At 37.9% G+C, this 14250-nt stretch overlaps 4 protein-coding genes across 5 annotated transcripts; 2 read left to right on the top strand and 2 right to left on the bottom strand.

The window, feature by feature from the left end:
* LOC134210514 (uncharacterized) lies at positions 1 to 1835 on the bottom strand. Its single transcript, XM_062686553.1, has 3 exons — positions 1719 to 1835; positions 277 to 942; positions 1 to 18 (listed from the first exon to the last, which is right to left on the bottom strand). Exons 1-3 carry the CDS (start codon positions 1833 to 1835, stop codon positions 1 to 3), a joined length of 801 nt encoding a protein of 266 aa, XP_062542537.1.
* A 1042-nt stretch (positions 1836 to 2877) lies between these two features.
* LOC134213855 (U5 small nuclear ribonucleoprotein 40 kDa protein) lies at positions 2878 to 4264 on the top strand. Of its 2 annotated transcripts, none has more exons than XM_062693274.1 (2): positions 2878 to 3149; positions 3212 to 4264. In XM_062693274.1, exons 1-2 carry the CDS (start codon positions 3030 to 3032, stop codon positions 4148 to 4150), a joined length of 1059 nt encoding a protein of 352 aa, XP_062549258.1. In that variant the 5' UTR covers positions 2878 to 3029; the 3' UTR covers positions 4151 to 4264. The 2 variants fall into 2 exon arrangements, with proteins under 2 accessions (XP_062549258.1, XP_062549259.1); XM_062693275.1 differs by having other exon boundaries at positions 2879 to 3149; positions 3215 to 4264.
* A 240-nt stretch (positions 4265 to 4504) lies between these two features.
* Positions 4505 to 5961, bottom strand: LOC134213856 (ubiquitin thioesterase otubain-like). Its single transcript, XM_062693276.1, has 2 exons — positions 5644 to 5961; positions 4505 to 5357 (listed from the first exon to the last, which is right to left on the bottom strand). The coding sequence occupies exons 1-2, from the start codon at positions 5764 to 5766 to the stop codon at positions 4638 to 4640; spliced, it is 843 nt and encodes a 280-aa protein (XP_062549260.1). The 5' UTR covers positions 5767 to 5961; the 3' UTR covers positions 4505 to 4637.
* A 3459-nt stretch (positions 5962 to 9420) lies between these two features.
* LOC134213857 (large ribosomal subunit protein uL6) lies at positions 9421 to 10764 on the top strand. The gene is made up of 3 exons (XM_062693277.1): positions 9421 to 9557; positions 9932 to 10183; positions 10361 to 10764. The coding sequence occupies exons 2-3, from the start codon at positions 9943 to 9945 to the stop codon at positions 10690 to 10692; spliced, it is 573 nt and encodes a 190-aa protein (XP_062549261.1). The 5' UTR covers positions 9421 to 9557; positions 9932 to 9942; the 3' UTR covers positions 10693 to 10764.
* Positions 10765 to 14250: the final 3486 nt, after the last annotated feature.

A 14250-nucleotide genomic window follows, 5' to 3' on the forward strand; every position in this document is an offset into this window, starting at 1 on the left:
TCAATTATCCGATAATACCTGAAATAATAGGAGAGTTAGGAAATATATTAAATCAAAATTATAAGATTTGGAGCCTTGCGCAAATGCTTTTGTTGATGGAATGATAAACAAACTATTGTGTATCGTTGGTAACGGGAAAAATCGGAAAAATCAGGGTTTGCTGAGACGAAAATTTCAGTTCAGTGTCGGGAAGCAGTTCTTGTCAAACTTGTTATAGCATCCGCCATTATGGTAAGCGTGGAAAGCTGGATAACCGTTTCTGCACATTTTACTTACTGATAACAAGTTGACTGCTAGATCCGGTACGCATAAAACCTCGTTCATCGATATTTCGCAAGTTGTGCTTCCAAGATCCGCTGATACGTTTACTGATCCCTTTGCAACCACCGGTACCACAGCATTGTTGGCCACGTTGATACTCGACGATATGTTTTCAGCTTCCGTAAGTAAATCTTGATTTCTACACAAGTGACTAGTTGCTCCGGAGTCAAAAATCCAATCTTCATCAGCTACTGCTGTTTTAGACGTCTGACTTGTATTAAATGCCGCAAAGAACGCTGCATGACCACTAGTTTTGTGATACTTATCTTTCTTCTTTTCAACGACTTGACCTGAACATTGGGATGCATAATGGCCCATTTTCTTGCATCGATAACACTTGATAGTTGATTTCTCGTTACTGACCTTCAGAGCTGGCTTGGTTTTACTAAAGAACACTTCATCACCGGGCTTCGTCTCACTTGATATTTTCACATCTTGCAATATTTTTGCTTTGACGATGTCCGCGGTCAACTTGATTCCAGATGACTCCATGCCGAGGATCATCGGATCATATTGTTTTGGCAGACCTTTCATTAATAAGCTGGCCAGCCAAGCGTCATCTACCTTGAATCCGACCTCTGCCAACTGATGACTAGTTGTAAACAGTGTGGGAGATAAACCCTGTAAAAGAAATAAATTAAAAGAAATATTATTTCAACTCTATTTACCTGTTTTATTCTTTCACTTGACTTGACTGCATTGAAAACTGATAAACATAATTACAGCTTTTGATTTTTTGACAGTTTCCTTGGTTGCTTTGATTAAGCTATGTTGTGTTGATTATTGCGCTTGCTTTTTGACAACTTTACAGGGTTTATCTCCCACAGCCGCAGCGGTGTGCAGTATACTCGAAACATACAGGATTTGAAAATGGCTCCAGCTGAACATCTTCTTGAAGATTCGGACGATAACGAGGTAACTGATACGGCAGAACAGTCGATATTAGACATCCCAGTGGAAGTCGCCCATGATAAACACTCAGAACTGGATGCAGCATTACGTTCTTCATCGAAGAATGAAGTTCTTCCATCAAACAGGACTTTGCGAGATCGCACAAATGTTAAAAAGCCAATGCGCTTTGACGACAGATTCATTTATTTGATATACGATTAGTGTAGAGGCGGGAGCGAATGTGGGAGATAAACCCTGTAAAAGAAATAAATTAAAAGAAATATTATTTCTTTTACAGGGTTTATCTCCCACAAACAGCTCATTCACATACTGCTGAGTCGTCTTACAAATAATGTCCTCATCACGTTCAGCTCCAACCAAACGAATTCCTGTGAGCCTCCTCAGCAGACCAATTTTTCTTGTTGATCCACTGTGCTCGTACGTGTTACGTAAATTGTCCCACGCTTCCTTCGCATTCTTGGCATCCCTTACCAGGCCGTATATACTCGAATCGCTAAGCATATGGTCGCTAACGCCTGTTCGGAGATTTCATCATTTACCACTGGTACTTGTTCTGCTTGTTCTTTAATTGCACACCAGGTCCACTCTTTGACAAGGATCATCTTGGTGGCGAAAGACCATGAACTATAGTTTTCCAATCCACTCAGAACTTCGCGTACTGGTAGAGAAATAGATCCTCCTAGACGCCTCATCTGCCCCGAAGAATGTCCAACTTGACTCGATCTGGCTCCAGAACCAGGATTCACCATTATTAGCAGAACCTATAGGAAATTTTTTTTCTTCTTCAACATAGCCGTATCGTTGGAAACGGCTGGGCCCATAACCTGTTAAGAATACGTCTGCTAGGTTTGGTAGTGTACACCCAAAAAAATCTGCACGTTCTTTCCACCTGAAAAAATACGTAGATTTTTTCCACTTGAAATTCACGTAACTTTTACCTGATTTTCCGATAGAAATTTCATTCTACTTGAAAATCAGGTAAGTTCTACCTGAGTTTTGGATAGAATTCACCGGACACGTAAGTTTCACCTGAATTTTCTGAAGCATTTGCAGCTACGTGTGCACGTAAAATGTACCTGAAAATTCAGGTGGAAACAACGTTTAGATTTTTTGGAGTGTATAACAGAATAATAATTTATTTTATATCTAGATCATGGCATACTAATAATTCGACGGTTGCTATTCTATCATGTTTTTAATGCAGATTGACATTATTTTCTAATAAAACTAACATAATTTTAGAATAAAGATGTTGGCGACGATTTTGATAGTGCCTAAAAAATGGTCGGCGCGTTTTGTTACCAAGGAAACAGACAGACAGATAATTAATAAGCGAAGCGGATAGCTTCTTTTTTCTAAATAAAATGCCATTCCATTATCAATCGAAATGCACCCATCATTCTCAAAAGTGAGTAAGATCTACTCACTTTGAGTAGACAAAAAGTGATCTTACTCTAATTTTGAAATAATGCTACATTACTCATAAGTGAGTAAACATACGGTTACTCAAAAGTGAGCTGTTCCACTTTTTTCCAAAGTGAGTCAAATTTGACTCACTTTTGAATTGATTCAAACGAGCGTGGCAGGGAAAAAAAAAACCTGGGCACCCGGCGCTATATTTTTGACAAACTGAAACTGCGTGTGACTGTGGCAACTCCAACCAAACAAAACAGATCTTTTGTGTGTCGGGCGCGTCGTGTTCAAATTTGTTTAAAACTTTTGCATACAATTTGCAATTTTATATTAAACACATCCCATATTTTACAGCATAATTTGTGATTTCAAACTAAAGAACCATGTCGTTGGTCGCCCAAAAGCGTCCATCGGACGCTCTTGTCCCTGTTTCCCAGAATAAGAAATCCAGATCGGATCTAATGACTTATACGGCAAAGGATAAACAGTTGATGGAACAAAACGTAAGTTTTATTTATTTATAGAATAAATTGAACACTGACTAAAAATTGATTGTATTTTAAAGCAGGATGTTGAAAGAACTTCCAATTTACTTGCACCAATTATGCTGCTGGAAGGCCACGGGGGGGAAATATTCTCCACCGAATTTCATCCCGAAGGACAACACCTAGTGTCGACGGGATTCGACCGACAAATCTTCCTCTGGAACGTTTACGGTGAATGCGAGAATGTCGGAATGATGTCGGGCCATACCGGATCCGTGATGGAGGTACACTTTTCGCCAGATGGAAGCAATTTGTATAGCTGCAGTACGGACAAGATAGTAGCGGTTTGGGACGTGCCCACTTGTACCAGGATTCGGAAACTGAAGGGGCATTCCCACTTTGTGAATAGTTGCAGCGGTGCACGTCGTGGCCCAAACCTGATTGTGTCCGGAGCGGATGATTCCACCATCAAAGTCTGGGATGCAAGGAAGAAACACGTGCTGCACACTTTCGATAATGGCTACCAGGTCACGGCAGTTTGCTTCAGCGATACATCCGAGCAAATTATTTCCGGGGGCATTGACAACGAAATCAAAGTTTGGGACATTAGGAAGAAGGAAGTCATCTATCGTTTAAGAGGACATACGGACACCATTACGGGCTTGTCACTGTCCCCGGATGGTTCTTACATACTGAGCAACTCCATGGACAATACGCTTCGCATTTGGGACGTCAGGCCATATGCACCACCCGAGAGGTGTGTTAAGGTCCTTAATGGCCACCAGCATAACTTTGAGAAAAATCTACTCAGATGCGCGTGGTCTCCGGATGGATCAAGGATTAGCAGTGGCTCTGCAGATCGATTTGTTTACATATGGGATACAACATCCAGACGAATTCTCTACAAGCTGCCGGGACACAACGGATCCGTAAACGACGTTGATTTTCATCCAAATGAACCCGTCGTCGTTTCCGCATCAAGTGATAAAACTTTGTATTTGGGAGAAGTCGAATACTAATTGACTACAGACTGATAAATAACATTGATGCATTTTAGAAAATGTTTCATTGCTAGAAAATCAGTAATTGCGAATAAAACCTCTTATATGTTTACACTTAAAAACTTAATTAAAGTCGTTTTATTACAAGCACTGATTGCTTATAGTGATTTTTTCGGTACAGGAAGCTCATCACTTAGCACTGATTGCTTTCATTATTTCTGAGAGTATTTAAAAGGTTTGATTGAAAGTTTAATTCCGACATAGGGGTGATGGCCACGTAGCAGTTCTTTTAGCTGCGTGGCCCTTAGTGCAACAATCTGCGGCTACTAAAAATGGCATACATACTTTGGCAAGAAAATAATTTATGCAAGATACATTTTCTCATTAATTTATTTAAACTCTAATTGAATAAGAGGATACATTAGCGATATTAAGATCTCCAAATATGAATAGAGTGCTTGAAAGTGTCAGAACCATTCCGTTTCTTTATCAGCATCCTTCTTTTTTACTGTGCCTCGTTCGGGTACAGAATGTCATAATGTCCAGGGCGGTACAGCAGAAAAACATTCGGCTTACAACCGTCCGGGAACTCATGAGCAATTACTTGATTTCCGTCGCCTCGGTCCATATACTCCACACGGACTCCTGCATCAAGCGCCGAGCAAATGGCAATGATGTGAATGTGATCTGACTCCTTGTACATGGGTTCAACTTCTTGATGACAAAACTCCTGAATGGTATAATTTCCGTCAATAAAATTCTGGTAAAAATCCGCTTTCTCCTGCAGGTGGCTCGAAGTTATTAAGCGGAGATATACCACCACGTAATCAGAATATCCCTGTTCGTTAAATAGCTTATGCAATTCGGCAACTGCACCAGAAGTGTCGTCACCTTCGGGTTTTACCTTATTAATCACTTCCATGAAAGTCTCATAGAAATCCTCGATGGTAAATCTAGGAAACCCGGCTGCGGTCAATCTTTCTCGAGACTTAGCCGCATATTCGTAGAATTTACTAAACTCATTCTTGTTGCGTACCAAGTACTCAAGATACGCATAAGCAAATGCTCGGAAGAAGCAGTTTCCATCCGGGCGCGTACGTCTAATTGCCCGATACTTGGAGGCCAGATCCTTAACCTTGGCGATGTAAACAGGGTCATCCAAATATTCCGAGTTCAAACTGTTGACCACCTGTGACTCGCTAACCAATGGAGTAGAGTAAGCTATCTGCAATTTATGGAATTATCTAATTAAGATCAAATATATTAATCTGACCTGGGGCCAGACCACATTTATAAGAACTACCTAGTATTTAAAATGGGTACATGGGTATTAGCGGCATATAGCGCCGGTACCTATTAAAAATGTCGAAAATATGATCAAAACAAAACATCATGACGTGCATCAATCTTTTTTTTTTTTATATTGGTGCTTATTCTTGGAAACTACTATGACTATCAATATTTTATACTTTGAATTTCGCAAAATTTACGCAACTTGTTCGTCCTTTTACCTCTTGTTCTATTTCCCTTTGTTGTTTGATAATGAGTTCGTCCTGGTTTTCCTCCTGAGGCTGCTTCTGATTGCTGCTTGCGCTGCTGCTGCTCGTCGTATCGGCGCTGTCCGAAGTACTCATATTGTACCGGAATGTTTACTGCATGCGATTTTTACACGCCTACCGGCTCAATGCAGCTGAAATCGTCGAGAAACTTTAATTTTCACAGAGACAAAACTTTATTTTAGGCGTTTTTTTTTAACAAGCCGACATTTTTGCACTTTGCTTCTTCTGCATAAAAAAAACAGCAGCAAAGATGTTTGGCAACCGGATAGGGTGACCAGCAACACGAAAGCGAGATGACAATGACAGATATGTCATTATTTTTTAGCAACAAATTAGGAGGGATAGGAAATCAAAAATGTAAACTGAAGACCAGTGCATGATGACGTAGATTGACAGTTCACAGAGCTTGTTTACAAGGACAGCTTCCGGAAAAAACTGTTTTGCGATTAATTCTAGAGTGCTTTGAGAATAGGTCGTATGTGCAAAAGAGAGTCTCTCTTTGCCTCCATTCTCTTTCGATTATTACAGATCTATAATAAAGTTTACTTCAGATTTCTTGGCAGATATCTAAAGATTATAGCTTTGTCTAGCGTTCTGAAGTGAAAATGTGGCAAAATATGCAAAACTAGCTTATGTACAAGCGAAAGAGAGCGTGAACGAAGAGAGCCTCTCTTTTGCACATACGACCTATTCTCAAAGCAATCTAGAATTAAGAATATTGATGTCTGCTGTGGTGGATTTATGGTAGGAATCAAAGCATATCACTACACTACTAAAAATCCACACATATTTATTGGCAAAAATCCATAAAAACAAAATCATTCTCCACGCGAAGTACTAATAAAATATGTATCCAAATAAACTTTATGTGTGGTCTCGAATTAGCAATTATTTAATTTATGTGTGGTTTGATATCGATTATATTAGGGTGGAGCTATTGCAAAAATTTATAACGGCGACACATATATCTTTTATAGATATTTTTGGCAGTGTAGAATATTCGGATCAAAATGATATTGAACGAAAATTACGGATTTTCATTTCTAGCTGATCGATTTTAATTCTAACACCCTGTAAATATTTGTTAACAAGCTCTGTGAACTGTCAAATAATTGAGGTTAAGTCAAGATCTTGCATTGGTCTATTTCAGGATCGAATTCGTGGTTAAAATTTTTCTCTGAAGCCGACCCATTTGAGTTCTGACAGATTGATACCCGAATAAAAAATACAGTAGAATAACAATACAATTTATTGTAACACTACTATTAATAACATTAAATAGGCAATAGATTATATTGTAAATGAAACCATAGAAATACATTAGAATGCATTGTTATGAACCATTTACTCGAATGTAAATGAAGTTTTCGCAATAGAATGTACGGGTTGTTAAGGCTGTGAACCATTCCACCGATTCGTTTAACTTTTAGTTGAAATTTGACATTCCGATGGTTATTTTCCCATCGTGGTTAAAATTTTACTCCGAAGCCGACCCATTTGAGTTTTGACAGATTGATAGTTATTCGGAACGAAATGGATTTGGCGCCAATTTTCTCGCGAACAAAGTTTAACTATCGAACTGTCAAATCTAACCATGCTCCGGAGCAGGGTTATTTTTAACCACGGCGAAATAACCATCGAACTGTCAAATTTTAACTAAAAGTTAAACGAATCGGTGGAATGGTTCACAGCCTAAGTATCGTAACTATACAAAATCTGAGATTTTTCCATACATTTTTTTCGTCGCACAATAGAGTGTATAATTAATATATTGTTGAAATATCCGAACAAAACTGTTCAAAATACAATGGATTGTATTGTATTTGTATAGTAAAACAATACGATTTTAATTTCTCAGTTGTGACAGCTTTACTGTTCAACAATGCAATTTAAAGGGAAAAAAATGCATATTTGGCGCTATGAGGCAAATATTGTTATATAGTTTATATGCAATGTAAAGAAACGTTTCAAAAGATATCAATGTATGAAACTTATGTACTAAAACGTTTCAAAAACAATTGCAAGTATAGTTACATTAGAGAAATATGTTGATGTATTGTATCATCAGTGTTGATACAATCTGTGCAACCATCAAGAAACAATGTATCCTATTGTATACCGTACATTTCATGGTAATTCAATTGTTTACACTATCGAACCAATAGTACATTTTTATCCGGGTAGTTATTTATTTGGAACAAAATAGATTTGGCGCCAATTTTCTTGCGAACAAAGTTTAACTACCGATCTGTCAAATCTAACCATGCTCCTGAGCAGGGTTATTTTTACCCACGAAGAAATCAAGACAAAATTTTCAAAACGACTTATCTGCTTTTGTAAACAAAGATTCAAACGACGATTTTTCGAATCTGATAGCTCTCCCACGCAAACCAACACCATCCGGAAACCTTCACCTACCTATTGGTGGTGTTGGTTTGCGTTGGAGAGCTATCAGATTAGTCAAATCGTCGTTTTAATCTTTGTTTACAAAAGCAGATAAATCGTTTTGAAAATTTTGTCTTGAAATAACCATCGAACTGTCAAATTTTAACTAAAAGTTAAACGAATCGGTGGAATGGTTCAGAGACTGAGTAAATTGTATTGCCGTCTCTTTTTTCTCACGAAAATCTTACTCATTTTTCGTTAAAAGTGGAACTATTTAAATTTTGAGTAGTTCCACTTTTAACGAAAAATGAGTAATCTACACTGAGGAAAATGGACGTATGATTTTCAATCAAACGCCTTATGAAAATTTGCCACAAGGAATCGGTATGAATTTCAATATATTGCCTTATGAATGATGATTTTCATTTGAAAAAAAGTAAAGTGCGGCAGACTGGGTTCGAACCGTGGACGTCGGGATCGGGAGGCTGGTATGTAGACCACACGCCCATCGACGCTTGAATACTCGGGAAGGTAACTGCGTATAAGAAGCACTGTTGGTTGAATAATCGGTCGAAGATTCATAAGGCGCCAGTTATGAATTTCGATAGTCCAGTTCGCTGAGTGTAGGTACGAGGTGAACCGGCCCATGGGCCGAAAACCTCACTAATAAAGATAATAATAATAATAGTAAAAACCTCACTAATAAAGATAATAATAATAATAGTAAATATGAGTAAGATTTCCATGAGAAAAAAAGAGATGGTCAGTGAGCAAGCCACTTGAATCGAACGCGAATGGAACGTGTAAACACCGTAATTCAATTCACTTGAACAAAAAGAAAGTTGAAAATGTTCAACTTTTGGTAAGTCAATTGAATTCAACTGCGAGTTGTTTAATTCACTTGCCCTGTCAAAACGTACACGGGTAGATCAAACAACCCAAATTTTGAGTTGTTTTCGATGTGGCATCTCTTTCATTCCATCCTTTGCTGTCAAAAACAGAGAAAGAAAACCACCCAACGATAGCAGTTCGATGGGGGAAGCCAACGCTAGGTTAAAGGGGTTGAACTCAAATTTAGGTTGTTTAAACCTATTTGAACTTAACATTAGGTGGAAACAACTTAATATTTAGGTACTTTTTCACACGGGATCAAACGGAAACTACTCAAATCCGAGTTGGGCCATCGAACTCAAAATTGGCTTCCCCCACGAACGGTCCAAATTAAGTGAAATGAAGTTAATTTTGAGTTGTTTGAACTTCATTTTGGGTTGTCTGATCTAACCGTGTAGCATGCAGTCTCTGTGTAAATATATGGTTCTTGTTTACAACTGTCAGTTCAAAAATTTTTAAAAATGAACAATAGCGCTCTATCCTACACCTCAACAAGCGGAAACTGAAGCGCCGCGTCGAACCGCTGCGAGGATTGACATTTTATCTGATTCCATTTTGACAGGTTCTTTTCCGGTTTGATTCTCAAGCGTGTAAGTTGTACTTTTCGCTAAAAAGTGTTTTATTTCCATAAAATTAGTGTTATTACTGTTAATATTTTACTAAGAATAAGTGATATTGTGCTAGTGTTTTTGCCGGTAATTAGTTCGGTTCAGAAATGTTCAAAACTAGTTGAAAAACCAATGAAAACTGAACAACAACACAACAAATCTGAAGGCTAGTAGACGACGTTTTCCGTTCCGTCATAGAACTTGGCGGCTCAGTTTGAATGAAAATGTTTGTCTTTGGTTATGTTGTATGCTACTTTTCGAACATCCAGATTACCGGCGAAGGCGCTTACTTCCGTAAAGCAACGCTCCAGCTACGATCGGTAATTGTTATCCTTTTTTTTTTTGTGTGCTTCCAGCTTGAACCAAAATGAGAACGATCAACTCAAATCAGACGGTCACCATCCCGAAAGGCGTTTCGGCCAAGGTACATGCCCGTGTTGTGACGGTGTACGGCCCCCGCGGAAAGCTTTCCAAGAGCTTCCGACACTTGGCCATGGATATCTACAAGGTGTCCAGGAAGAAGCTGATGGTTGAGAAGTGGTTTGGGGCCAAGAAGGAAATCGCTGCTGTAAGGACCGTTTGCTCGCACATCGAAAACATGATCAAGGGTAAGTTGAAATATTTAAATTATCGTTAAATAGTATTCCATACATTACTAATTAATTAAATCAAATGCTTCAAATAGAGTTCAAAAATAAGGTATATTTAAACAACTGTGTAGTATTTGTTTTCTATCAATTCTATTTTAAAAACATTCCATGCTATAATTTATTACTTTGTTACAGGTGTGACTAAGGGATTCCAATACAAGATGCGTGCCGTACATGCCCATTTCCCCATCAACTGTGTTATCAGCGAAAACAACAGCCTGGTGGAAATCCGTAATTTCCTCGGAGAGAAGCATATCCGCCGTGTCCGGATGCAGCCTGGAGTGTCCGTCGTGAACTCGGCCAAGCAAAAGGACGAACTGGTTCTGGAGGGTAACGACATTGAAGCCGTTTCCCTGTCCGCCGCACTCATCCAGCAGTCGACCACCGTCCGAAACAAGGATATCCGTAAGTTCTTGGACGGTCTTTACGTGTCGGAGAAGACAACTGTTGTGCAGGATGAGGAATAAGGGGTTGCGCGTAAATAATTTTGTTTCTTGTAATAAGGATGGAAGAAAATGAAGGTTCAAAAAATTGAAAAAGTGATTCCTTATTGCAAATAGAAAAGAAATCAAGTGCGCGTCATGCAGGATCAAGTTCGGGTTTAGTGAAACCGCTAATGCAGGACGTCGAAACGAGTTGATCATTTTAAAGTGCTATCGAAGCGAGGAGCGCTAGGTGGGATTTTTTTTAGTGTCTTGAACAGAGTGCTCATACTCTTAGAGCTAATTATAAACTGCACCACTGCATTAGGAATCGGTTTCGAAAGCCTTAACTAGCTCTGTCACGTTGACTCTTCAAAATGAGTCTTGGAGTGCGAACAAAAAGGAAAACATCAGTTTTACAAAAAAAAAAAATAGCCTCGCTATTCAGTATATTTTTTATCTTTATTAAAGAGGTTGGCAGTCATAGGCTGGCTCACCTCTACTAAATATTAATCAAGAAACAATACATTGCTTACACATGCAAGATTGTTGTACAATAATTTAGGAAATTTACCGCTTGAAGAAACATTTAAAAAATCATTTAATTATCGATTGATTCGAGTCATAATCAACAAAGGTGAATAATTTTGAATCGCACTTGATGTAATTCATTAGTTTGTAAAACTTGTGCTATAAATCTCGACAGAACTAATGATTTTTTGTAATTGTATCAATAACTAGACTAGGCTAGATCTTGTTTGAGTTGATTTTTTTTTTCGAGCTGTCAATAGTTTAGTTGATTGCAGTTCGAGTTGGAAGGTTTTTTTTTTAAACTTCATGGGTTTCATACGTAGTAATTTTATATTTGTTCAAATTGCCCAGCAAAATGTTCAATCCCGAGCAGGAGAAATTATCTCAATAATACCTCATTCTGTTATTGATACCATACTCTGTTATGAATTAGCCTTGCATAAGAAGTGAAATACCAAAAATTAATATGCAAAACACTTTAGGCATAACATGCTTAAGTACTTCAATACTAAACGAATAATAATTTGTGATGCGTTTGATAGGTAATGAAATACCTAATACTATGTTCGCGCTAGGGCCTTGTAACATATTATTCAGCTATCTTGATGATCTTTCTTTTGTCGATAATTTGAGTAACATGTTATTCAGGCCGTAGTGCGAACATAGTATAAGCACAGACAAACAGACGTAACAGCTTGAACATTTTGCTGAAAAATCCATCGCTCAACTCCTCTACCATCACATTGCGAGCATGTTACACGAAACAATGTTTCGTATGACGTTGTCACTATAAGGCGCTGGAGTGAAATGTCAAACTCGAAGAATGACGACCTAGCGCCTCTAGTTGTGAAAGGCACAATCTATCAAATTCAAGTTGATCGTTGAAGTCATGGTCGATGGTAATTTCTCTAGTGTTACGTCTGTTTGTCTGTGGTATAAGCATTTTGCATATTAATTTTATTACTGTTATTACTGTTTGGAAATTTACCTCTTATGCAAGGCTATTTCATACCAATTTATGTTATCAAGGTCGTCGCTCCTGCTCGAGATCTTTTCTTACATATAAACACAGTTGATCACAAGGTGAATCGATTAATGAAGAAATTTTTAATCGGTCGATCCGTTCGTAAGTTATATTTCCTCAATGAAAATGTAAACTCATTTTTATATTTAGAAGAAGATTCTCTCGGGAGTTCACATTTTATTTTATTTATATGAACAAATCAGCTATCTGTCTTATTGTTTAGTACACCACTGGAAGGTGTTCGATAACTCTCAGGTCATATCGGTGTGCAGTTTTGTATCTCGAACCACATACAAATGAACTACTAACAATCCGAAAGCCATAGTCTCGATGAGACCTCAGAAAGCCTAGCTGGAAAGTCACAACACAGGCAAACAGACATAACACATGAAACATTTAGCCATCAAATTCATTGTCACGAGAACAGTAACGGCATCTGTTGTTCACTTTGACTTAGGCAAATTACGATGTCGCTAATGAGGAAACATCATGTAGTCATACTCAACAAAAGCGATGCTCGCGCCACGAGTAATCAATTGGCCAACTAGAAAAATTTATATTATCGATTGTTATATCTGTTTGTCTATGGTTGGAATTTTTTTCGATGTATTTGTTTTGAGGCATTGGTGGTTCGCCATAGGCGAACAGCAGCCTAAGGCGAACCTCTCATGCCTCAAACAAAAAAAAAAATTAATTTAACTTTTCAACGTGAATCTATGAAAATAACTCATAATCTGCATGCCAAGGGTATGAAATAATGAAAATTCCATTTTGAGCCATAAAAGTAAGTCTATTTTTCCGTTAATCAAAAAATGTCGGTTTAATATGGGGCAAACAGCGGGGCAAAATAGGTTTTCTTTCAATTCTACAATTAATATTGTTTTTATTCACAATATTAGATTAAACACACATAGGTTTATTGCCAATGATTCAACTGAATAAAAACTGACAAAGCTTTTGATAAAAAAACATTTAAACGATGTTTGCAGTTTCTTATGAAAACAAGGCGGGTATTACTTTCTTAAAGACAAAAATTAAACATTTAACACCATTAACAAGGTGGCCACTGAACCGGGAATTTGTTTGAACCGGGAAAAACCGGGAAATAACCGCGAATTCGGCTGGACCAAAAAACATTTTTTTTGGTTTTACTTAATTTAAAATTATTTTTTTTTTCAAACTATTCCCTTTATTCCAGAGCTTTTTCATGGCCTTCCAGCACCGTTACTGTTGGTACTCATATGTCAGTCCTATTTGGGTTTTCATCGCTTTTCAGTTAACTCCACGAATGGCAATTATTTTTGATCATACTTCCACTTAACATGATAAACATTATTTTACTATTTATCTAAATAGTGCCACGTTAGCTAATTGAATGAGGAGCAACTTTGCAAAATTTCAACAAGATCGCAGAATATTTGTTTTGCTGTTTATAAAAATGCATAATGATTCTTGCTTGTCCTAAGCAATCCTAAAATGTGTAAAGACCCTTTCAAAGCTGTTACATTTCTGGAACTTCGGATATAGTCCTTGAGGGTTGGGAGCATATTCTATAGAATAGATGATTACTGTAAGTAATTTCACTAAGCATGCGAAAATTTGGGAAAACGAGTGTTTCCGATGTTGTTACTGACACTGAAGACGGCCTTACTGTTTAGGTCGAAATACGTATCTGTCAAGATACAATTAAGTGGTGGAATTCAATGGGATTGTACAAACTCGTCTTATGACAAGTGACCTATGGCTGAGTTAATTCATACATTTGAATCATCGTAGGTTTTCTTTTATTTTTTTTTCTTAGGAAAAGGGACTTGCGCGTTTAAACAAAAAAGGGGCGGAAACGAAATCTGTAAACAAGCATTGGATTGGAACCCAGCGGGACATCGCAGCAGAGGCAGACCCAGAGGCTCATGGCGGCGAAGCCTCAATAAAGAAATAAAAAAAAGTCGACCGAAATCTAACCTGGCAATAGGTTAAAGCGATATCTGGACAACACTCAGGATGGAGATCTTGGACTAACTGTCAAATCTACCGTTCCGCTGTATTGC

The sequence above is a fragment of the Armigeres subalbatus genome, chromosome 2 (assembly GCF_024139115.2).
Source record: "Armigeres subalbatus isolate Guangzhou_Male chromosome 2, GZ_Asu_2, whole genome shotgun sequence".
In the NCBI taxonomy this organism is placed as follows: domain Eukaryota; kingdom Metazoa; phylum Arthropoda; class Insecta; order Diptera; family Culicidae; genus Armigeres; species Armigeres subalbatus.